This window comes from Sus scrofa, chromosome 8, assembly GCF_054392235.1.
Source record: "Sus scrofa isolate SSC_HxYL_T2T_F1_AM1 chromosome 8, Sscrofa_HxYL_maternal_Yorkshire_Landrace_v2.0, whole genome shotgun sequence".
Lineage (NCBI taxonomy): Eukaryota > Metazoa > Chordata > Mammalia > Artiodactyla > Suidae > Sus > Sus scrofa.
In genome coordinates, this window is record NC_139390.1 from 137,107,396 (window position 1) to 137,132,696 (window position 25,301).

Here is a 25,301-nt window from a genome sequence, read left to right on the forward strand (position 1 = left end):
ACCCTTAGCCTGAGAACCTCCATATGCCTCAGTTTCGGCCCTAGAAAAAAGACCAAAAAAAGAGAAAAAAAAAAAAGCAAGACATTTTGGATTACCTGGGTAAGCACAGCAGTGTGCTCATAACCGCAGCTGATGTAAATCACACCGAGATTCTTCAGGGCACCAACGGATCGGGGCTTGTAGGCCTGCGCTGCTGAAAGAAAGCAGTCTCTTGAGTGTGAGAAACAGACTCACATTCCGTGAGTTTTCATATCTTTCAATATTTTTATCATCTTATAATTCATCAACAGGATCTTAAAAAATGAACAATTATAAAACAGAGGGAAGAAAGCCTTGCTTTGGAAAACTGGTCCTTGAGCATTTGTTTCCGGAAACAGTTTTAACCTTTTGAAATGATGAAGGCTAGTGGCCCAGAAAGCTGAGTTGTTTTTTTTGTTTTTTTTTTTCCTTCTTTCTTTCTTTTTTTTTTTTATTTCCCACTGTACAGCAAGGGGGTCAGGTTATCCTTACATGTATACATTGCAATTACAGTTTTTCCCCCACCCTTTCTTCTGTTGCGACATGAGTATCTAGACATAGTTCTCAATGCTATTCAGCAGGATCTCCTTGTAGATCTATTCTAGGTTGTGTCTGATAAGCCCAAGCTCCCGATCCCTCCCACTCCCTCCCCCTCCCATCAGGCAGCCACAAGTCTCTTCTCCAGGTCTATGATTTTCTATTCTGAGGAGATGTTCATTTGTGCTGGATATTAGATTCCAGTTATAAGTGATATCATATGGTATTTGCCTTTGTCTTTCTGGCTCATTTCACTCAGTATGAGATTCTCTAGTTGCATCCATGTTGCTGCAAATGGCATTATGTCATCTTTTTTATGGCTGAGTAGTATTCCATTGTGTATATATACCACATGAAAGCTGAGTTTTAAGACCTTCCCAACAATACTTCCACTATGTTGTATTCATTTCTGTCACATATCAGGTGTTCTGTGAATACGGAATGATTATTAAGAAAATAGAGGACCTGCTTCATGTTGACGAAGTTCAATGAGATGTGAGAGCTCAGCACCGTACTGGCACATGAGAGGTGCTAAATGCATGTGAACAGAATGTAAAGAACTGAACAGAGGGATTCTTGGGGGAGACTTCACAGTGAGTCTTGCTGAAAGGCTGCCAGCACAACTAGTTTTTTCCCCTACGGCTAGCAGTCTTCGCATCGAGTGGTTCCCAAACTCTGCTGCGTTTTGGAATCAGCTGTGGGTCGTTAATTGTCACTGATGCCTGGTTTCCATCCCCAGACAGTCTCGTTTCATTGGTCTGGGGTCCAACCCGCGCATTACGATTTTTTAAGCAGTCTTAGAGGAGACAGAATAAAGGCCTTCCAAAGACATCCATGTCCTTTCCCCAGAGCCTGTGAAAATGTTAGGTTACATGGCAAAGGGGAATTAAGGAAATAGATGGAATTAAGGTTGCTAATCAGCTGACCTTAAAATAGGGGGGGTTAGCCTGCATTACCCAGTGGGGCCCAATGTCATCTCAAGGGTCTTTTAACTGAGGAAAAGGGAGGAAGAAGAATCCATGTCACAGTAATGTGACTTGAAGAAGACTTAACCAGCTATTGCTGGCTTTGAAGAAGAAAGAAGGCTGAGTCAAGAACACAGGTGCCTTGGAGTTCTGTCGTGGCTCAGTGGTTAATGAATCCAACTAGGAACCAGGAGGTTGTGGGTTCGATCCCTGGCCTCGCTCAGTGGGTTAAGGATCCGGCGTTGCCGTGAGCTGTGGTGTAGCTCGCAGATGTGGCTCGGATCTTGCGTTGCTGTGGCTGTGGCATAGGCTGGCGGCTACAGCTCTGATTAGACCCCTAGCCTGGGAAACTCCATATGCCGTGAGAGCGGCCCTAGAAAAGGCAAAAGACAAAAAAGACCAAAAAAAAAAAAAAAAAAATCACACAGGTGCCTCTAGATGCTAGCAAGGGCAAGAAAATGTTCCAGTCCCCTCCAGCCTTTGGAAAGCAATGCAGCCCAGTAAGACCTACATCAGACGTCTAATCGCCAGAACCACGAGATAATCCATTGATGTTGTTTTGTTTTTTGGTTTTGGGGGGTTTTTTCAATGGCTGCACCCACAGCAGATGGAAGTTCCCAGGCCAAGGAGTGCATCTGAGCTGCAGCTACGAACTATGTCCCAGCTGTGGCAACACTGGATCCTTTAACCCACTGCACAGGGCCGGGGATCGAACCCACACCTCTGCTAACCCACGCTGCTGCAGTCAGGTTCTTAACTCACTATGCCACAGAGGGAACTCAAAAATCTATGTTGTTTTAAACCACTAGGCTTGTGGTAATTTGTTACGGCAGGAACCAAAAGTCGATATAGCTCCCAAGGTGATTCTTTTTTTTTTTTTTTTTTTTTTTTTTTGCTATTTCTTGGGCCGCTCCCGCGGCATATGGAGATTCCCAGGCTAGGGGTCGAATTGGAGCTGTAGCCACCGGCCTTCGCCAGAGCCATAGCAACGCGGGATCCGAGCCGCGTCTGCAACCTACACCACAGCTCACGGCAACGCCGGATCGTTAACCCACTGAGCAAGGGCAGGGACCGAACCCGCAACCTCATGGTTCCTAGTCGGATTCGTTAACCACTGCACCACGACGGGAACTCCCCAAGGTGATACTAATATGTCACAGAGTTTGGGAACCATTGTCCTAACTGTGAGTATCCCCTCTGCAGAGCTGGTTTTCCAACTAGAAAGGAAGAAGGACTTATTACAAGTACAAGACTATCTCCTTACCTGGGACATTATTCCCGCTGAGGGCCAGCTGCCCTGCTCTGTTGCTTCCCCAGCCAAATGAGGTCCCAGGGAGAGACAGGGCAAAGCTGTGGGCCCCTCCTGCAGCCACCTGTGCCAGCGGGATGCCTTCCAGGGACCTCACCCTTTGCGGACTGGCTTGGGAGGGGACCTCCTTCCCCAGGCCCAGCTGCCCGTCGCTGTTCTTCCCCCATGAAAACACTTGGCCATCTATAAAAATAAAGAGGAGAAATTCAGAATTGCAAACCCATGGCAATACCAAATTCAAGGAAAAACTATCGCCGTAATTCTTAAAATCTTTAGAGAATAATACTTTAAAGGATAATGCTCTCCTTGTCCATCGACAGAGGAGTGGATCAAGAAGCTGTGGTACATACACACAATAGAATATTACTCAGCCATTAAAAAGAATGAAATATTGGCATTTTTAGCAACACGGATGGACCTAGAAATTATCATGCTAAGTGAAGTCAGCCATACAATGAGACACCAACATCCAATGCTTTCACTGACATGTGGAATCTGAAAAAAGGACAGACAGAACTTCTTTGCAGAACAGATGCTGACTCACAGACACTGAAAAACTTATGGTCTCCGGAGGAGACCGTTTGGGGGGTGGGGGGATGTGCTTGGGCTGTGGAATGGAAATCCTGTGAAATTAGATTGTTACGATCTTTATACAACTACAGATGTGATAAATTCATTTGAGTAATAAAAAAAACAAAAAGGAAGAATATTCTCCTTTAGAGATTAAAGGAGGTTAAAGTATCCTCACTAAAGGCAAAGGGGATGGTCAAGGTCACGTTGAAAAGTCCCTTCCCACAACATCCGCTCTTCCCCCTCCCAGTGAAGGGTAACCAAGTTCTTTCTGGTGCTCAGATCAAAAATCTTGGAGTCGACCTTGACTTTTACACCCTTCAACCCAGCAAATACTAAAGCCTCTATCTTCAAAATCTATCCAGGATCCAACCACGTCTCACCCCTCCACTGTTACCACCTTACTGCCCCGTCACCATCACTCCTCTTCTGGAAAGTTACAGCAGCACTTCTCTGTGCCCCCAGGTTGCACCTTTGCTCCCAGCAATTTCTTTTCCAAAGAGCAGCCAGAGTGTTCTTTTAAAAAGAGAAGTCAGATGGAACCCTTCAGGAGCTTGCTCTCTCACTCAATCAAAGGCCGATTCTTTTTTTTTTTTTTTTTTTTTTGCTATTTCTTGGGCCTCTCCCGCGGCATATGGAGGTTCCCAGGCTAGGGGTCGAATCGGAGCCGTAGCCACCAGCCTACGCCAGAGCCACAGCAACGCAGGATCCGAGCCACGTCTGCAACCTACACCACAGCTCACGGCAACGCCGGATCGTTAACCCACTGAGCAAGGGCAGGGACTGAACCCGCAACCTCATGGTTCCTAGTTGGATTCGTTAACCACTGCGCCACGACGGGAACTCCCAAAGGCCGATTCTTAACCACGGCTCACGAGCGCCTTGGCACCAGGATTCCCAGAACAACTTCGATCACCTCATCTCCTTTTGCTCCCTCTTTTCCCTCTCCAGACCCTCTGCTGCTCCTGAGCACGCCTCTGGGCATGGCTTGCATCTGGATCATTCTCTGGACCATGGCCTTAGCACCATGTCTCTTTCTCTTTTGGTCTTTGTTCACACGTCACCTATAAAGATAGCTTCCCTGACCTCCTTTATAAAATAGAAACCCTTTCGGAGTTCCCGTCATGGCTCAGTGGTTAACGAATCCAACTAGGAAGCATGAGGTTGCAGGTTCCATCCCTGGCCTCACTCAGTGGGTTAAGGATCCGCTGTTGCCATGAACTGTGGTGTAGGTTGCAGATGCGGCTCGCATCCCATGTTGCTGTGGCTCTGGCGTAGGTCAGTGGCTACAGCTCTGATTAGATCCCTAGCCTGGGAACCTCCATATGCCATGGGTGCGGCCCTAAAAAGACAAAAATAATAATAAAATAAAATAAAATAAAATAAAATAAAATAAAAAAAAATAAAATAAAATAGAGACCCTTTCCCTCCATCCATGTCCTCTCTCGACCCCTTGTCTGGCCTCACTTGTCTTCACTGCCTTATCGGTTATGCCACACAACCACCTGTCTGTGTGTTTAAGGCTCACTTTCCTTACATCCCCCCAGAACATAAGCTCCATGAAAGTAGGGTCTGAGGTTTGTTCACTGCTATATCCTCTTTGCTGGGAACACTGCAAACACTCAAAAAAATACTTGTGGAATGACTCTGGGGAGGTGGGGGAACCAACATTTTATGTTGAACTTGACCAGAGAAGGATACCGGGCATGAGGTCAAAAATCAAGCTCTTCTAAAAAAATAAAAAAAATAAAAAGAAAAAATAAATAAAAATAAAAAATAAAATAAAAATTAAAAAAAGCATTGAGAACTTTGTCTAGATACTCATGTTGCAACAGAAGAAAGGGTGGGGGAAAAAATGTAATTGTAATGTATACATGTAAGGATAACCTGACCCCCTTGCTGTACAGTGGGAAAATAAAAAAAATAAAATAAAATAAAAATTAAAAAAAATCAAGCTCTTCTAATGCATAATTATTTACACAGAGGAATGCCAACACACCTCAGATTTCTATAAGTTACTATATCTAGGTTTTCTTTTTAAATTTACTTGCATCAAAATGAAGCCTGGTGCATTAAAAATCAACAGATATCATTCATACTCAAAAACTGACTTCTTAATGACGCTTAGGAGTTCCAAAAGGCTTTTTTTTTTTTTACCTTCTGATAATGCCAGGGAGTGGTAGTGTCCGCAGGAAACTTGTATAATTTTTATATCAGTCAGAGTTATCTTCCTATAATTAAAATGATACAAAATCTATTAATCCTTCTTAAGAGTTGGTCACCTAGATATTTCAAACTCTCCCAGGTCTAGGGAAAAAAATTTTCTTTCATTTCTGTAATACATTTATTCCAAAGCCCTCAAACTGTTTTTAACACAATATGAACATGTACTAAGACACAGATCAGAAACCAAAACAGTATATAGTGCAAAGGTGATTTTTAATGGACATTTAATGGATTATATAATGTACTAACATGATTATTATTTTTTTTGACCTTGCCCACAGCATGTGAGAGTTCCCAGGCCAGGATCTGAACCTGTGTCACAGCAGCGACCTGAGCCACAGCAGCAACAATGCTGGATCCTCAAACCGCTACACCACAAGAGAACTCCTATAATGTACTAACTTTTATGCTATACTTATCATCCTAAAAGAAAAACAAATTTCTTCATACACATATAGTAGAGGGCTTTAGAATTTATAAAGCACTGTTGCCCACCTCACCTAAGACCTGAGAGACAAAGAAACATTAGGTGGATTCCAATTTAACTGTCGCTATTGAGAATCAAAGCCATCACTATCAGCAATTTCATAAGTACTCAGAGAGGTCAACTGGTATCAAGTTGTAGAACTAGACTCAAACTTTGGTCTTTTCTTTCCAAGTTCAATGCTCATTCCCCCAAGCCACAGTGATCTCTTGTACAATTTAATGACTGAGAAGCTAACAAAAGATAACTCATATAAAAAAACCTGCTTGTGAAAATTCCCAAAGCACATAATCCATGAACACACAATTCAGACTCCTTGTCATGTCATTGTCCTACGAAGCCATATGTGAGGTCATGACTTTTTCCCCAACTTTACTAAATAAAATATTAGGATCCAGGGAGTTCCTGTCGTGGCTCAGTGGTTGACGAGTATGACTGGGAACCACGAGGTTGCAGGTTCGATCCCTGGCCTTGCTTAGTGGATTGAGGATCCGGTGTTACCATGAGCTGTGGTGTAGGTCGCAGATGAGGCTTGGATCCCGAGTTGCTGTGGCTCTGGTGTAGGCCGGTGGCTGCAGCTCCGATGGGGCCCCTGGCCTGGGAACCTCCATTTGCCGCGGGTGTGGCCCTGGAAAAAGGCAAAATATATATGGATTCAGTGGCTTATGACAAGCCAAAAGATTATGTTGGGGGAAAACCTTTCCTTTTCCAACTTGTGTCCAGTGATTGAGGACCTGCAAATTAACTGACAATAGACAGATATAACAGGAAAAAAGACAAAGTTTATTTATACGTACAAACGAGAGCTCCCAGTAATGGAAAATTTGTGCAACAGCCTGACTAAAGGTTTATATAGATTAACTTAGCAAAAGGGTTTTGTTTGTTTGTTTGTTTTTAAGAGTTTCAATGGGAGCACATGGAAAGTTCTGTTGGATTGTTTGATGCTGAGTGGGCACTCTGTCTTCCCAACAACTGTCTTCATAAGAAATTCCCTCCAAGGATGTTTAATGATAGTTCTATTTTCAGGAGGCTCTGTTTTAGTCAGATAAGATGTCTTTGTGCATCTTCTGTGGCTGAAATATTTTCACTTTAATATAATCTTTATACCAACTCTGGAGGTCCAAGTTATTAGACCGGTTATTTCCAGTAATAAGATTAAGATCACAGGATCAGGAGTTCCCGTCGTGGCGCAGTGGTTAACGAATCCGACTAGGAACCATGAGGTTGCGGGTTCGATCCCTGCCCTTGCTCAGTGGGTTAACGATCCGGCGTTGCCGTGAGCTGTGGTGTAGGTTGCAGACGCGGCTCAGATCTGGCGTTGCTGTGGCTGTGGTGTAGGCCGGCGGCTACAGCTCCGATTAGACCCCTAGCCTGGGAACCTCCATATGCCTCGGAAGCGGCCCAAAGAAATAGCAAAAAGACAAAAAAAAAAAAAAAAAAATCACAGGATCATACGTTCTCACTTCACACCATCCTTCTCCTTCAAAGGACTCAAATTAAATAAGGATTGGCGTTACATGCTTTCCCTGCCCCCTCCCTTCACTGCACCTGTAACCCTGGAGGTGAGGGTCTGTGCCTGTCATGACCATCTTTGTACTCTGCCATCTTGCATGGGGCCTGGCATATGAAACTCAAAAATATTGAGGGAATAAATAAAGGAATTAAAATACTTACTTAGGTATAAAATTTACTTCCTTAAAGTCTCCAGTTCCCAGCTGTCCTTCAGAACCAGCTCCCCACGCAAAGACCCTTCCTCTGTGGCAGACAGCCAGGGAGTGCTCTTTGCCGCAGCTCACCAGACGAACTGGAAGAGTTTTCAAGGCTGGAATTCGCTCTTTAGGAACAAAACCAAAACAAATCCCCCCCCCCACAAGACTGTTAGTTTAATAACAAGTTTAAGAACGTGCTTTTCTTCAGAAAGAAGAGTCACGGATTTCTCATCTCTTGCAGTGACTTTTATATCAATTTTTTTATTGAAGTATAGTTGATTTACAACGCTGTGTTAGTTTTAGACTTACAGCAGTGATTCAGTTACATAAACACACACACATTCACATATATAAATCTATTTATATAATCTATACACTTCTATATAGAATATATAATAATCTCTATATATTATATATAAATCTTTATAAATACATAAATCTATATAAATCTTTCTCAGATCCTTTTCTATTATAGGTTATTATATGATATAGTTCCCTGTGCTCTACAGTAGGACTTATTGTTTGTCTCTTTTACACATAGCACTGCATATATGTTAAACTTCTAATTATCCCTCCCTCCCCTTTTCCCCTTCAGTAACCATAAATTTATCTTCTATGTCTGTGAGTCTAGTTGTGTTTTGAAAATAACTTCATTGGTATCTTTATTTTATTTTATTTATTATTTTTGGCCACACTGGCAGCATGCAGAAGTTTCTGGGCCAGGGATTGAACCTGAGCCACCGCAGCGACCCAGGCCACAGCAGTTGCAATGCCAGATCCTTAACCCACTGAACCATGAGGGGACTCCTATATTATTATTTTAGATCCGATATATAAATGCTATCATATGATATTTGTCTTTTTTTGACTTATTTCATTTAGTTTGATAATCTTTGGGTCCAACCTTGTTGCTGAAAATGGTATTAGTTCATTCCTTTATATGGGTGAGTCATATTCCCTCAAACATATATACCACACCTTCTTTATCCATTCATTTGTCGATGGACATTTCGGTTGCCTCCATGTCTTGGCTATTGTAAAAAGTGCTGCTATGAAGATGGGGGCCCATGTATTTTTTCGAATTAGCGTTTTCTCTTGATAGATGCCCAGGAGTGGGATCGTTGGATCAGACAGTAACTCTATCCAACGACTCATAAATCAAAACCTAAAGTCCACCCCAAAGGTGTGAAGGAAATAGGCTCAATCAATGTGTGACACTATATGGTTGCAGGGCTGCTATTTAAAAGGGTGGGCAATTACTCAGCCATTAAAAGGAAAGAAATAATGGCATTTGCAGCAACATGGATGGACCTAGAAATGATCATGCTAAGTGAAGTCAGTCAGACAGTGAGACACCACTATCAAATGCTATTGCTTAAATGTGGAACCTCGGAGTTCCCGTCGTGGCTCAGTAGTTAACGAATCTGACTAGGAACCATGAGGTTGTGGGTTCGATCCCTGGCCTTGCTCAGTGGGTTAAGGATCCGGCGTTGCCGTGAGCTGTGGTGTAGGTGGCAGACGAGGCTCGGATCCCGAGTTGCTGTGGCTCTGGCGTAGGCTGGGGGCTACAGCTCCGATTAGACCCCTAGCCTGGGAATCTCCATATGCCGCGGGAGCGGCCCAAGAAATGGCCAAAAAAAAAAAAAGAAAAAGTGGAATCTCAAAAAAGGACACAATGAACTTCCTTGCAGAAGAGATGCTGACTCACAGACTTTGAAAAACGTATGGTTTCCTAAGGAGACAGGTTGCGGGGGGAGGGGATGCATTGGGGGTTTGGGATGGAAATGGTATAAAATCTGGTTGTGATGATTGTTGTACAACTATAACTGTAATCAAATTCACTGAGAAAAAATAAATAAATAAAAGGGTGGGCATGTGAAGGAGGGAACTTGTAAGGACCTGATGCTTTGGCCTAACATTTCTCTGTGACAGCAGAGGCAAAACCCAGCCAGACAAGGGGAGCCAGAGAGAAGATGAGATTTTTAGGTGGAAAACTCTGAACAACCAAACAGCCACAAAGGTGTCACCATGAGCTATAGATCTGCTCCAGCCTGCACTTGTCACCACCTGAGAACACCGTGGGACATTTCTGTCTGTTTAAATTTTGGCCAGCTAAAGATGAAACCTCCTGCCTGGACCAGACCCCAACCACCATCCCATGACGATGTGACTCCACACACCACTTCCGCCCTGTAGAACTTCACTCTCCCTAAACGGCGGGGGGCCTGAGTTCTCCTTTCTCGGTGCTCCCAGCCATGCCCCGGTCAATGAAACTGGCCCGGGGGACCTCACTGCTCCAGACGACTGCCTTTTCTTCTCTCCTGCGCGCTAGCAGGGATCACCTCTATTCCACTGCTCTTCCCAGCCCTCAAGAGTGAGAACAGATGAAGTCTTTGCTCAGGAAGGAAAGGGCAGGAAGCCTTGCCTTCCTGTGAGAGGCAGATGCTACATGCTCTCACAATGAAGCCTGCGGTAATTTGGCTCCGATGGGCCAAAAGGACCCACAGTTGAAAACCTGATCACATTTCCCTACAAGACAAACTGTTCTCCCCCAAGGGTGCATCTCTGAATTGTTAGAGAGTTAGGTACTTCATTACCAGGAAAGTTCTTGTTAATACTTAAGGTTTGGTGTTTTTTTTGTTTTTTTTTTTTTAATCTTGTGATCTTTCCTTTTCAATGATTTATTTTTCCAACTATGCAACAATAATAAAAATTCCTAAAGATTCGTACACTGATGGAGGTAGAAACTGGTGCCTCCTTCCCAGAGAATAATTTGGCTTTAAATATCATGTTGTCCCTTGTTTCCACCTGAAGGGGTTCGGGATGTGCCACCCGAAAATGTGCCACTTTGGCATAAGGATTATTCTCAGCTGGAGGCAACTGAGAATCACCAGATGCAGGAAGAGTTCTCTGCCTTCCTCTTCGCAACATAGAGCATAGATTTGTGAAGGTGTGCCGCTCCCCACCCCCCATCACTTTCCCACCAGAAAGAGCAGAGTCACCAGAGCTGGCACTGAGATGAATGCATAAACAGACCTCAGTGAAAATAACAGCTACCACCCATTAGTATCCCCTATATATTTCAGTCATTTCCCAAAACAGATCACCCCTCAAAACCTAAGCCCCTTGTTCGCTGTTAAATGGCATATAAACTCCTAAGTCTAACCACTTCTTGCGTTTCACTTCTTTTCTGTCAACTCCTGTGCACATAAAATATTGATAAAATTGTTGTGGGTTTTTTTCTAGTTTATCTGTCTTTGTCAGTTTAGTTCACTAACCCTCATGACAAGAATTAAGAGGGTAGAGAAAAAGTTTTTCCTCTCCGACACATCCCTTGGAATTTATTCCAAGTAAGTAATCAGAAAGTTGGTCAAATATTTACTTAGAATGTCAATCTTAACATTATTTATAAAAGTCCCTAATGAGAAAAAAACCTAATTTCCATGAAAGGGGAATGATTAAATTGTACTCTCAGAGCCTAGAATGTTAGGTGACAACTTAAATTTTATTTTCAAAAAATTCATAATAAAAGGTAAACATGGGAGTTCCCATTATGGCTCAGTGGTTAGCGAATCCGACTAGGAACCATGAGGTTGCGGGTTTGATCCCTGGCCTTGCTCAGTAGGTTAAGGATCCAGTGTTGCCGTGAGCTGTGGTATAGACTGCAGATGTGGCTCAGATCCTGTGTTGCTGTGGCTGTGGCGTAAGCCGGCGGCTACAGCTCCAATTAGACCCCTAGCCTGGGAACCTCCATATGCCAAGAGAACGGCCCTAGAAAGGGCAAAAAGACCAAAAAAAAAAAAAAAAAGGTAAATATGTTCATGATATTATGTTTCGTGAAAAAGCAACTTACAGTTATATAAGCTCTGCATATATAAAACTGTATAATGACAAGATTTTATAAAAATCAAAAATATAATAAAAAAGGGCAAAATAGAAATGCATCAAAATATTAGGAGTTGTCTTCTGGTGTTAGAATTATTAGTGATTTCTCTTTTTGTTGTTGTTGTTAGTGATTTCTCTTTTTGTTTGTTGTTGTTGTTTGTTTGTTTTTGCTTTTCAGGGCCGCACCTTCTGCATATGGAAGTTCCCAGGCTAGGGGTTGAATCAGAGCTGCAACTGCCAGCCTACACCACAGCCACAGCAATGCAGGATCCCAGCAGCGTCTGCAGCCTACACCACACATCACTGGCAACTCCAGATGCTTAGTCCACTAAGTGATGGAACCTGCATCCTCTTGGATCCTAGTGGGGGGGTTGTAACCACTGAGCCGGGACGGGAACTGCAATGATTAGCGATTTCTTTCCCTATTTTTCTACAATGATAGTAAAATCGCTACCACATATATTTACATAATACATATGTTAACTACTATTAGGTACATTAATTTTAGGGAAAAAAGATGCCCTACAGTAATTCTGAGGGAGTTACAGGTGCCCAAAGCACAAAGCACGTTTGGAAAGTTACTCTGTTCAGATAGATTCGCGCAGGTAAGGACTGGTCTCGAAAGGCAACTTTGCTCAGAGGCAGGCAGTCCAATTTAGTTTGGCTTTCAGTTTCCTTTTGAAAATAAAACTACTAGAAACCGAAACAAACCCGAGGCTCCTCGGGAAAACGAAACTGGTGAGTTGCGCTCTGGCTGCGCGGAGCACCGTTCTCCCGGCTCCTATGGCCAGGCGGACCCAAGGCTCCCAGCCCCGCCACCTGCCTGACCCCGCGCCCCGCACCTGCGTCCCGGCGCTCACCTGGTCGCTCCCCGCGCTGCACGCCCTTCCGGCCCAGCTGGCCGTGGCTGTTGTCCCCGCACGACTGGACCGCGCCGTTGCTCAGCAGCAGCAGAGAGTGCCGCTCCCCGCTGGCCGCCTGCAGCAGCGCGTCGCCTCCCGGGCCCGCCGGCCCCGGGTTCTGCGACCTGGGGCGGTCCCCGCTCCAGCAGAAATACATCGCGCTCCCGCACACAGCCGCCTGCCCGAGTCCTTGCGCTCCTGCCCGCTCGGCCAGCAAGTCAGACGGATGTGCGCTGACTTTCCGGAAAACACCAGGCTAAGTGAACCGCGCCCTTGCTGAAAGCGCGCTGGGGTCCAGCTCGCTCCCCGCCCTCTGTCCCCAGCACTGCCCCGGCACTCGTCATCCCGACGCCTCCCCACGAACCGCTTTCGGAATCAAACGTAAGCCGGCAAGTGCTAAGGAGCAGAGGGACCCCAAAAGAAAAGCGTCTGGATTTGCATCCTAGCTAAGCCGTTTACAAGCTGTGCGACTCTGAGCAAGATACTTAACGATTCTGTGCCTCCGCTACCATGCCAATGAAATGTGGACAGTAATACAGCAAATCTAACATAATTTAATAGATAATATTGTGTTGGAATAATGCCTAGAGTACTTAGTAAAAGCATCAGCATGCCTCTTCTAGACTGTTTTTGGCACTGAAAGTGCAAAATCCTCGTGATGCTTGTATTCATTCTCCTGTTTACATGCAAATAAACAGTAAAATGTCAAGTGGCCACATGAAGAAAAATAAAACAGTAAAGGAACAGAGGATAGGGACAGAAAGAATTAGCGTTTTTGATAAGATATCAGGGAAGGGCTCTCTGATGAAGTGACATTTGAGCAGAGAGCCAAGGGCCTGGGAAAGGAAATGAGTGAAATGAGTCATGTTCATATCTGGGATGAAGGGTGAAGTGGAGCATTTGGAGACTTTTGAGCAGAGAAGTGATATGATCTTTAACTTTAAAAGAATTACTCTGGGAGTTGCCGTCATGGCTCAGCAGTTAGCGAACAGACTAGCATCCATGAGGACGCAGGTTCAATCCCTGGCCCCACTCAGTGGGTTAAGGATCCGGTGTGGCCGTGAATTGCGGTGTAGGTCACAGACACTGCTCAGATCTGGCGTGGCTGCGGCTGTGGCTGTGGCACAGGCCGGTGGCTACAGCTCTGATTCGACCCCTAGCCTGGGAACCTCCCTATGCCGCAGGTGCAGCCCTAAAGAGCAATAAATAAATAAGTAAGTAAATAAATAAATAAATTTATTTTAAAAAATCACCTGGAGAACAAAACTGTAAATGTAATGTGCAGTTTCTGTCCCCAGTACTAAGTACAGTGTGTGCCACAGTAAAAGAACTCAAATGTCAGCGAGATAGTGAATAAAGAAATAGAGAAAATTCTAGAAAAAGTAGAATTCTCAGTTGACTGTGTTCACGCACTTGGAAACCGTAGCTCCCATCTATAATCATGTTTACCATGGGTTGACTAATTTATATAAAATATCTAATTTGATTCTTTCAAGGGGTTTTCTCAGTTAAGGTTCTGTGGGTTGCGAGTGACGGAAAACATGACCTAAGTTCGCCTAAGCAAAAGGGAAATTTACTGGTAGATTGTATTGTTATTATTCAAAAATATTTGCTGTCCTCTCCACCCTGTGGCGTCAAGTTGGAGCATGTGAATTTGCTCTGGCCAATGGCATGCAAGCAGGAAATGTCTTCCAGGCAGACCATTTAAGAGCCAGTACTTGGCAGACACTGTAAGTCGACTATGGTGGAAAAAATAAAAATCATTTTCAAAAGGGCCAGTTCTTATTTTCCCTACTCTCTTTTTTCCTCCATGACAATAATTGGTGATTTTCTAGATAGAGATTGTTCCATCATTCTGGGTCCCAGGTCAAAACAAAAAAAAAACAAACAAGCTTCAACAGGGTTGCAGCTAATCGATGTACTATAAATGAGAGAGAAATCTTTGTTCTTATAAGCCCCTGAGCTTTTGGGGGGTGTTCCTTAGCCTCTTCTGACGGTCACATAACGGAGACGCCTGTCGGCACGGCTGATTTCAGGAAGTGCTGTCAACAAGGACTGTCAACACAGTTCTGATCGTGTCACTTAACTTTTTGCAGGGTGGTCGGCCTAATGGTATGGAATGATAAACGCAAAATCTTCTGTGTGTAATTTAAGGCCCTCTGTGATTCGCTGGTAACTGCAATTTCATTCATTCATTCTCTCTCTCCCTTTCTCTCTGTCTCTGTCTCTGTCTCTGTCTCTCTCTCTCTCTCACACACACACACACACACACACACACAGTTTACTGTCACAATGAACAGCTCGCCTTTTCCTACTTGATTTTTTCCAAATCCACGCCTTTGTTCATTCTGTATCATTCCGAGAAGAGGGTTTTCTTCTCGCCTTTTCTGTTTATGAAACGATGTGTGTCTCAAATGCCCCATCTCTGTGAAGTGCTTCGTGGACTCCACAACATCCAGGACGGCTTTCTGGGCAACGGACGATGACCTCCGAAGCCACGCTCCCCCCGACGTGACACTGCTCTCACTCCGTACCGCTCTGCTGTGTCACCATGGCCCAGCCAGCCTGTGCAGCCACACCAAATCCTAGCGACGGGTCTGTTACACAAAACAGCGCGTGGCCCTTCGTAAATACCCAATAACTATTAGATGAATTAATTAGGTAAAGCTTGCAGTTAATTTTTTAAAATATTTACCAAATATCCACGAGGGGTATAACAAGGAACAAAGAAAATATAATTATTATCTACATTAGTATTTATTTTATTTATTTTGTCTTTTTGCCAAAATGATTCTACATTTTGACACTCCTGTGGCATATGGAGGTTCCCAGGCCAGGGGTCTAATCGGAGCTGTCACTGCCTGCCTACACCACAGCCACACCAACGCCAACGCCACATCCAAGCCACGTCTGCGACCTACACCACAGCTCACGGCAACACCAGATCCTTAACCCACTGAGCAAGGGCAGGGATCGAACCCGCAACCTCATGGTTCCTAGTCGAATTCGTTAACCACTGAGCCATGACGGGAACGCCTACATTAGTATTTACTTTAGACTTTACAAAATCCTTCCAGCTATTTCACCCTCTGTCCTCACAAGCACAGAGTAAATGGTCATAAGAAGGAAACTATCTGTTCCCAGATGAAGAAGCGAGACTCAGGGAAGTGAAGGTGACTGGTCTAAATTATAGATCAGTAAGTGGAATAGCTCCTGGTTTTTTCTTTCCATTAAATAACCAAGTCTGATAAGCTTTCCTTTCTCAGAGAACACACGGGTGATAAACAGAAAAGCAGCGGACATTGACTGTCATTGTATCTTTAAAATCGAACTTTAGGAGTTCCCGTGGTGGCTCAGTGGTTAATGAATCCGACTAGCCTGGGAACCTGCATATGCTGTGGGAGCAGCCCTAGAAAAGGCAAAAAGACAAAAAAAAAAAAAAAAGGTAAATATGTTCATGATATTATGTTTCGTGAAAAAGCAACTTACAGTTATATAAGCTCTGCATATATAAAACTGTATAATGACAAGATTTTATAAAAATTAAAAATATAATAAAAAAAGGCAAAATAGAAATGCATCAAAATATTAGGAGTTGTCTTCTGGTGCTAGAATTATTAGTGATTTCTCTTTTTGTTGTTGCTGTTGTTATTAGTGATTTCTCTTTTTGCTTGTTGTTGTTGTTGTTGTTTGTTTTTGCTTTTCAGGGCCGCACCTTCTGCATATGGAAGTTCCCAGGCTAGGGGTTGAATCAGAGCTGCAACTGCCAGCCTACACCACAGCCACAGCAATGCAGGATCCCAGCAGCGTCTGCAGCCTACACCACACATCACTGGCAACTCCAGATGCTTAGTCCACTAAGTGATGGAACCTGCATCCTCTTGGATCCTAGTGGGGGGGTTGTAACCACTGAGCCGGGACGGGAACTGCAATGATTAGCGATTTCTTTCCCTATTTTTCTACAATGATAGTAAAATCGCTACCACATATATTTACATAATACATATGTTAACTACTATTAGGTACATTAATTTTAGGAAAAAAAGAGGCTCTACAGTAATTCTGAGGGAGTTACAGGTGCCCAAAGCACAAAGCACGTTTGGAAAGTTACTCTGTTCAGATAGATTCGCGCAGGTAAGGACTGGTCTCGAAAGGCAACTTTGCTCAGAGGCAGGCAGTCCAATTTAGTTTGGCTTTCAGTTTCCTTTTGAAAATAAAACTACTAGAAACCGAAACAAACCCGAGGCTCCTCGGGAAAACGAAACTGGTCAGTTGCGCTCTGGCTGCTCAGTGGTTAATGTATCCGACTAGGAACCATGAGGTTGTGGGTTTAATCCCTGGCCTTGCTCAGTGGGTTAAGGATCAGGCATTGCCGTGAGCTGTGGTATAGGTCGCAGATGTGGCTGGGATCTGATGTTGTTGTGGCTATGGTGTAGGCTGGTAGCGACAGTTCCCATTTGACCCTAGCCTGGGGACCTCCATATGCCACGGGAGCTGCCCCAGAAAAGCCAAAAAGACAAACAATAAAATAAAATAAAATAAAATAAAATAATAAAATCGAACTTTGAAGATTATTTATACCTAATATCTTATACCAACAGCCTAGGTTTCGTTTTTTACTAATTTTCCCTAACAGTGATTTATGGAGGACAAGAGAATGAGAAAAGGGGAAGAAAATAGTTTCCTAACTTTGTAACCGCTTGCCAGTTTCTCTCACAACACACTTCCCCATTGAAGCTAGACAACCAGCTCATAAGGTTCATATTATATACCCCACGCAGATATGAATAACTGGAGTCCTGGGGAAATTGTAGTGACTTGTTTAAGATAAATAGTAAGATAAATGGGGGACCAGATTCAAACTTTGCGCCTTCTCTGCCCTCTTTCCACCAAACTGCACTTTCACACAGGGAGGTGAGACGGCTGTTGGAAAGAGGATGAGAGAGAGGATGAGTTTACCACAGGTCATCATGTGGCACATGGGCTTGAGGAAAACAGAACAAACCAGTTAGGGGGAAGTGGGCCCACAGTCAATACTTGATCGGCTGGAACGACATCTGAAAAGAGGGAGGGAGGGGTATTGCATTTCCAGTGCGTTTCCCCTGTCATCCCCTTCCTACACCCACTTATGCTTAACCCCCTATGCTTCTGAGTTCAAAGCCCATCACCATGGTACTTAGCCAGGACAGCTCTTAGAACAAACGGAAAATGGACCGCACTCCATGTATTAGCGTGGTTTGTGATTACACTCCAGCTGCTGTCCCAGATACCTCCAGGAAGCTCTCTGTAAAATATCATCTAGTAGCTCTTCAAAAAGGGACAAGACAATTAGGACGGCCAGCACAAGTCAGCAGGAGGAGAAACCACCTGCTCCAACCCCAACTTTTCAGGCTCCCTAGAGACAAGAAATGGTAGTTTTAAATTTTAACGCCAGGTGGCAGTATTAGTCAACCTGGTCTCTTTACTCTTAGGCAACAACTTGGTTTATTTTTTATGGCTGACATTTCTTTTCAGTAGGTAATCTTATAATTATCCACAAGATGTTTATGATTTTATTACCCATGCTTATTGCAAGATATTGGTATTTAAATTACCTAGGGAAGAAATGACAAAATGCTATTCTCCTATGTTAGTATATTATTACTATGTTACTTCGTAATGCATACATTATAACTCTACATTTATCTGGAGTCCACCTGCAAGCTCATTGTCCTGAACTGAGGAGAAAGAAGAAAAATGCTTCTGAATCCTAGAAACTGTTGCCGTTCAAACCAAGGGCTTCTAAACTTGTTACCCAATAACAAATTGAGGATGACCCACAGTTTGTACTTAAAACATTGCTTCACTTGTTTCGTTAACCTATGTGACACAGGTTATACCTACAACTGAGTAAGCAGGGACACTAAAGAGCCTCTAGAGACTACACTTTCTTTTTGAACTAGAAGTGGACTTCCAACAGAGAAAGAAGGCAGTGGCATTCTGAAAAACACAAAGGAGCAGAAACAGCATCATTTCTTATTCTTGTTCTCATTGTTAAGCAACTGCTTATGCTTGAAAATGATGATATAGAAGAAACAGAAAGTGCAGGCAACCCGTACTTCCTTTTCCTTTCAGTCCTTCCTTATCATTAGGCCAAATGTTAGAGTGTTGGTAGAACACGCAGGAATCAAGAAATGGAATAAAACAAAACAATTGGGTTCCTTTTGGGCGGTATTTCCGCTATTTTGATAAGAACAAAATACATTTGCATATAAGAGATACATAATATAAACGGCATAATTTCGACAATTTTACATAGGAATCAAATGCTTCTTTTGCCTTTATTCATTTTTGTTTTATTTTATTTTTCAGCCACACCCACGGTACATGGATGTTCCTGGGCCAGGGATCAAATCTGAGCCATCGCTTCGAGCTATACCACAGCTGTGGCAATGCTGGATCTTTCACCTACTTTGCCACATTGGGGATCAAACCCACACCTCCCGAGACAATGCTGGCTTCTTAACCCACTCTGTCGAAGTGGGAACCCTCTTGTTTTGCATTTAAAACTTGTATTGCGCAATGTAAAGATGAATGGTAAAATTCATGCAGATAATTTAAAATTCTATTTTTTCACACCTAGAATAACATTAAATAGCAAATAAAACACCATGACAAACTGAAAAAGAGACTGTGGAAGATGACCTTACTAAAGCCAAAGACATATCCAAGCAACAAAGGGGAAGACAAATCACCAAGATGTGAACACCAGAATGTTTACTGCTATTCTTTACAAAACAAACAACTGCAAAAGGAAGATGTCAGCAAACTTTTCTAGCAAACTGAGATCCCAGGAGTGCATGAACAGAGCCAGAGAGCGACCTCTCCGGTTTCAGCAAAAACCACTAGGTTTATTATTTTTTTTCTGGGATTTTACTGTTTTGGTAATATGAACCAAAGAAGAAGTATTAATACCACATGTGGAGACCCGTCAAATAAAGAAATCTGAAATATGTACTAAATGCTTTTTCCCCCTCTTTTGTTCACTTTGGATGCTGGGGGTAGACTTCCAAGTTTCATGATTTTAAAAAAGAAAATTATGCCCTTCTTATTAATTTCTAGACTGAAGCGAGGATAATATTTTGCTTTCTTATATGACCCTGAAAATGAGCAGCATGAGTTCCTCAAAAATAAAAATTTTTACCCTTGAAATGAAAAGATGGGGAAAAAATATTGTGAAAGAAAGGACTTCATATTTTAGCATCTTTAACTGCCCCTTTTTTGCATTTTTTGAACAAGTGGCTCAGAATTTTCATTTTTCCTTGGGCCCCACAAATTATGAAGTTGGCGCTAATAACTCAGGAGAACATTTTCTGGAGCCTATCCAGACTTATTCTCCAGCCTTTGTGCTAGGGGTGGGCAAAGATCTGATGTTTATCATCTAACTATCTCGATTTCTTCTTGCTTGAACTTTCGTTTTTCAGGCAAATACTCCATATTTAGACACTTTCTTCCTTTCCACCGCCCCCAGCCATGTGTCAATATAGGAACGACAGTGAAAGGTGGGAGGGAAAAGGTAAAGCAATGGATTCAAATTGAAATAGAAGGCGTTTCTCTTTGTAGTGTTCACCAGAAGAGTTTTATCTTCGTATCATGAAGTTTTGTGAGATTTTTTTTCCCGCTCTTGTAACCCTTAACCATGAGTAGTTTGTAATATGTGGGAAAAGTCAAATCAGAATATAGAAATTCAGTAAAATGATGTCAAAAACAGTAATCACAAGAGAAGGGTAAAATGCAAGATTGTTAAAAATAATGTTAGAAATTATGAGATCAGGAGTTCCCATTGTGGCTCAGTGGTGAATGAATCCGACTAGGAACCATGAGGTTGCGGGTTCGGTCCCTGCCCTTGCTCAGTGGGTTAACGATCCGGCGTTGCCGTGAGCTGTGGTGTAGGTGGCAGACGCGGCTCGGATCCCGCGTTGCTGTGGCTCTGGCGTAGGCCGGTGGCTACAGCTCCGATTCAACCCCTAGCCTGGGAACCTCCATATGCCGTGGGAGCAGCCCAAAGAAATAGCAAAAAGACAAAAACAAAAACAAAAACAAACAAACAACAACAACAAAAAAAAAAAACTCAAAAAAAAAAAGAAATTATGAGATCAGCAGCTTAAATAATCATGTATATATAGAGATTGCTACATATAAGTTCAGGGTAACCACCAAACAAAAATCTATAATAGATGCACATGCAGAAAATGGAAAGAAAAAGAGAGAGAAATCCAAGCGTAGCACAAAAATGGTCATCAAGGAGTTCCCACTGCGGTGCAGCAGGTTAAGGATTTGATGTTGCCTCTGTAGTGGTGTGGGTTTGAATCCCCAGACTGGCATAGTGGGTTAAGGATACAGCATTGCTGTAGCCGTGGACTATGCCAAGCTGTGGCTCGGAATCCACTCTTGGCCAGAACTTCCATATGCCATGGGTGTGGCCAAAAAAAAGATAGTTATCACATCACAAAGAAGAGAACAAAAGTAGTTGAAAGAAAGAAAAAAGAAGTACAAAAACAATTAACAGGAAGTTCCCATTGTGGCTCAGTGGTAATGAACCCAACTAGTATCTGAGGAGGTGGGTGTGATCTCTGGCCTCCCTCAGTGGATTAAGGATCTGGCATTGCTGTGAGGTGTAGGTTGCAGACACTGGGTCCAGATCCTGAGTTGCTGTGGCTGTGGCATAGGCTGGTAGCTGAAACTCTGATTCAACTCTAGTCTGGGAACTTGCACATGCCACAGGTGCATCCCTTAAAAAAAAAAAAAAAAATCTAATTAAGGAGGTAAAAGACCCATACCTAGAAAACTATAAGACTGTTGAAAGAAACTGAAGAGAACACAAACAGATGGAAAGATATAATGTATTCATGGTTTGGAAGAGTTAATATGGTTAAAATAACTCTGCCACCCAAGGCAAACTACAGATTCAACACAATCCCTATCAAAATACCAAAATCATTTTTCAAAGTAGAAAAAATAATTCTAAAATTTGTATAGAAACAGAAAATACCCATAAGAGCCAAAGCAATTTCAAGAAAGAACAGGAGTTCCCGTCGTGGCGTAGGGGTTAACGAATCCGACTAGGAACCATGAGGTTGCGGGTTCGATCCCTGCCCTTGCTCAGTGGGTTAAGGATCCGGCGTTGCCGTGAGCTGTGGTGTAGGTTACAGACGCGGCTCGGATCCCGCGTTGCTGTGGCTCTGGCGTAGGCTGGTGGCTACAGCTCCGATTCAACCCCTAGCCTGGGAACCTCCATATGCCGCGGGAGCAGCCCAAGAAATAGCAACAACAACAACAAAAAGACAAAAGACAAAAAAAAAAAAAAAAAAAAAAAGAAAGAACAGAGCTGGAGGAATCCTACTCCTTGATTTCAAACTACACTACAAAGCTGCAGACTATAGCACTATAGTATGTAGTACAGCACAGACTGTACTACAGTCATCACAACAGCATGGTACTGGCACAAAAACAGATACATAGTTCAACAAAGCAGAGTAGAGAGTCCAGAAATAAACCTGTGCCCTTATGTTCAATTAATCTATGACAGGAGTTCCACTGTGGCGCAGCAGAAACAAATCCAGCTAGTAACCAAGAGGTTGCAGGTTTGATCCCTGGCCTTGATCAGTGGGTTAAGGATCTGATTGCTGTGAGCTGTGGTATAGGTTGCAGACTCGGCTTGGATCCTTCATTGCCGTGGCTGTGGTGTAGGCCCACAGCTGTAGCCCTGGCCTGGGAACCTCCATATGCTGAGGGAGCAGCCCTAAAAAAAAAAATAAAAATAAAATAATTCTATGACAAAGAGGCAAGAATATACAATGGAGAAAAGACAGTCTCTTCAATAAGCAGTGCTGGGAATACAGACAGCTGCCTGTAAAAGATTGAAATTAGAACATTTTCTATCACCATGTACGAAAATAAACTCAGAGATCAAAGACCTAAATATAAAACCAGACACCATAAAACATCTAGAAGAAAATACAGGCAAAGCACTCTTTGGCATAAATTGTACCATATTCTCTTTTTGATCTGTCTCCTAAGGCAAAAGAAACAAAAGCAAAAATAAACAAATTGGACCTAGTTAAATTTAAAAGCTTTTGCATGGCAAAGGAAACCATCAACAGAACAGAAAGACAACTACTGAATGGGAGAAGATATTTGCAAATAATATATCTGATAAGAGATTATTGACCTGGGGGTTGGGGGATGCGCTGGGGGTGTGGGATGGAAATCCTATAAAACTGGATTGTGATGATCGTTGTACAACTACAAATGTAACAGATTCATTGAGCAATAAAAAAAATAAAATAAATGCAAAAAAAAGAGATTATGACCTAAAATATACAAACACATAGACCCCAACATAAACAAACTGATTTAAAAAATGAGCAGAGGGTTGGAATAGATATTTCCGAGGAAGACACACATGTGGCCACCAGGCACATGAAAAGATGCTCGACATCCCTAATCATCAGGGAAATGCAAGTCAAAACCACAATTTTATATCACCTCTCACCTATCAGAATGGCTGTTCCCCAAAAAAATAACAAATAGCAAGTGCTGGTGAGGATGTGGAGAAAGGGAGGTCTTGTGTAATGTTGGTAGGAATGCGAGTGGCAGAGCCGCTGTGGAAAACGGTACGGAGATATTACCAAAAAATTAAAAACATAACTACCGTATAATCTGACAAGTCCACTCCTTGGTATTTTTCTGAAGAAGTAGAAGGGCTAATTCAGAGAGTTCCCATTGTGGCCCAGCAGAAATGAATCCGACTAGAATCCATGAGGATGTGGATTCAATCCCTGCCCTCACTCAGTGGGTTAAGGATCCAGCATTGCTGTGAGCTGAGGTGTAGGTCGCAGACCCAGATAGGATCTGACGTTGCTGTGGCTGTGGCATAGGCCGGCAGCTGTAGCTCCGATTCGACCCCTAGCCTGGGAACCTCCATATGCCGCAGGGGTGGCCTAAAAAGAAAAAAACAAAAAACAAAAACAAAAACAAAAAAAACACTAATTCAAAAATATACATGCACCCCTAAGTTCACGACAGCGTTATTTACAATAGCCCAGATATGGAAGCAACCACAGTGCCCATCGATCCGAGCCTTGATTAAGATCATGTGGCAGGGAAGAGCTCCAGGATGCGGTGCTCACCTTCTCCCACAAACACATAAACAACTCACCTCCATGTAGAACAATTTGCACAGAAGTACTGAACACTGGCGAAAGATCTTAAACCTCCAAAGAGGCCAGGAAATCGTCCACATTACTGGTCGGAACAAAAGGAAAAAAAGAGAGAAAAAAAGAATCAGGATAGGACTAGCACTCCTGAGGAAAGGAACCCACATCCTGGGAAGCCGCCTAACTGACAGGGAGCTCTGCCGAGAGGGAGGGACCTCAAATCTCCGAGAAAAGGTCAGCAGCTGGACCGAGGAGGGCAGAGCAGAGTGAGAGCCGCACGGGTCCTCTGCAGCACCGGCTGGACACCACAGCCTGAGACGCTCAGGCAGCCCGGGCTGGGTGCTGAGACTCAGGCTCTGGGGCTAAGCGCGGGGGAGAGAACTAGGGCTGGCTGTGTGGAGACGGCCTGAGGGGCTGGGGAGAGGTGCCCCAGGGGAGGGAAGCTGGGAGGAGGTCTGGGCCCACAGGAGAAGCAAGGGGCCACTGCTGGGGAGGGGAGAGGAGGAGGCGGAGGCGTGGACCAGCACGGGAATGTCTCTCCCTGCACACACGCAGACTCCCAGAGAGTGGAAAGGCACCAACTGTGCAGGCTACAGGTAGCTCGGCATCTCTTACGTGGGTTAAGGGCAACGGGAGCTGAGTGTGAAGCAGCGCCTCTTGAGTGGTATACAGGTGGCAAACCACAGCAGTCATCTCAGTCACCTGGGCGGTGTGGCCAGCCACCACTAGGGGTTTGTGAACAGGCACCACTCTCGGCCCCAGTCACTTAGAAGTCAGCAAAAAACAGGGCGCTGCAACCGAGCACCACGTGTCCTTGCTCTCACTCCCTGGGAATGCACCTGCCTTGCTGCTGCCGCTGCCAAATTCTCCAGGTTCCACCTATATCTGCCTGATCACTGTCGCCTCCTAGGCCCTGCCACTAGGAGCAGCCTGTGCCACCTTCCCACAGGTCATTGCCACTCTCAAGGGCCCAGCAACCAGGCCCTGGCTACTACCCCTGCCCACTGCCTCTGTCTCCCTGGAAGCATGCACAGCACCCTAAAAATAAAAAAATAAGCTCTCACAAAATACCCAGGGGTGCTCTTGCATATAAATAGCCCTCTAAGACTACAGTAGTTGTTTTCCTGAGACTCACAGAATAAGAAAACTATAAGCCAAATTAAGAAGCTCAGGTACCATTTCCAGTTAAAAGAACTGGAGACTTCATCTGAAGGCGCAAACAATGAAACAGACCTCTGCAGTCTAACAGACACTGAGTTCGCAAAGGAGATAGTAATTGACAGAACATTGTAAATCAGCTATAATGGAAAAAATAAAAATCATCATTAAAAAAAAAAAACAAAAAGGAGATAGTGAGAATACTGAAGGAATTAAGAGTGAATATAAAGGAATTAAGAACAGATATGAACAGTAGTGCAGATTATTTTAGAAAGGAACTAGAAAATATTGGGAAGAGTCAAGAAAAATTATAAAATTCATTTTCAGAGACACAAGCTGA

At 43.6% G+C, this 25,301-nt stretch overlaps 1 protein-coding gene across 24 annotated transcripts in view; it reads right to left on the minus strand.

Moving 5' to 3' along the window:
* HERC6 (HECT and RLD domain containing E3 ubiquitin protein ligase family member 6) overlaps positions 1-25,301 on the minus strand; it is a 152,708-nt gene that overhangs the window by 57,043 nt on the left and 70,364 nt on the right. For 8 of the 24 annotated variants that reach the window (XM_084973480.1, XM_084973472.1, XM_084973479.1 and 5 more), the window contains 5 exons: positions 23,806-23,891; positions 7,784-7,943; positions 5,557-5,630; positions 2,785-3,012; positions 96-190 (listed from right to left, as the gene is read on the minus strand). Coding sequence is in view for 8 of the 24 variants with exons in the window: in XM_021100761.2 (XP_020956420.2) it covers positions 96-193; positions 2,785-3,012; positions 5,557-5,630; positions 7,784-7,943; positions 12,564-12,762 (759 nt within the window). In the remaining 16 variants the exon portion in view is untranslated. Of the gene's footprint in view, positions 1-95; positions 194-2,784; positions 3,013-5,556; positions 5,631-7,783; positions 7,944-12,563; positions 12,924-23,805; positions 23,892-25,301 lie in introns of those variants that run through there. The other 16 variants (XR_014813403.1, XR_014813399.1, XR_014813401.1 and 13 more) reach the window with 5 other exon arrangements.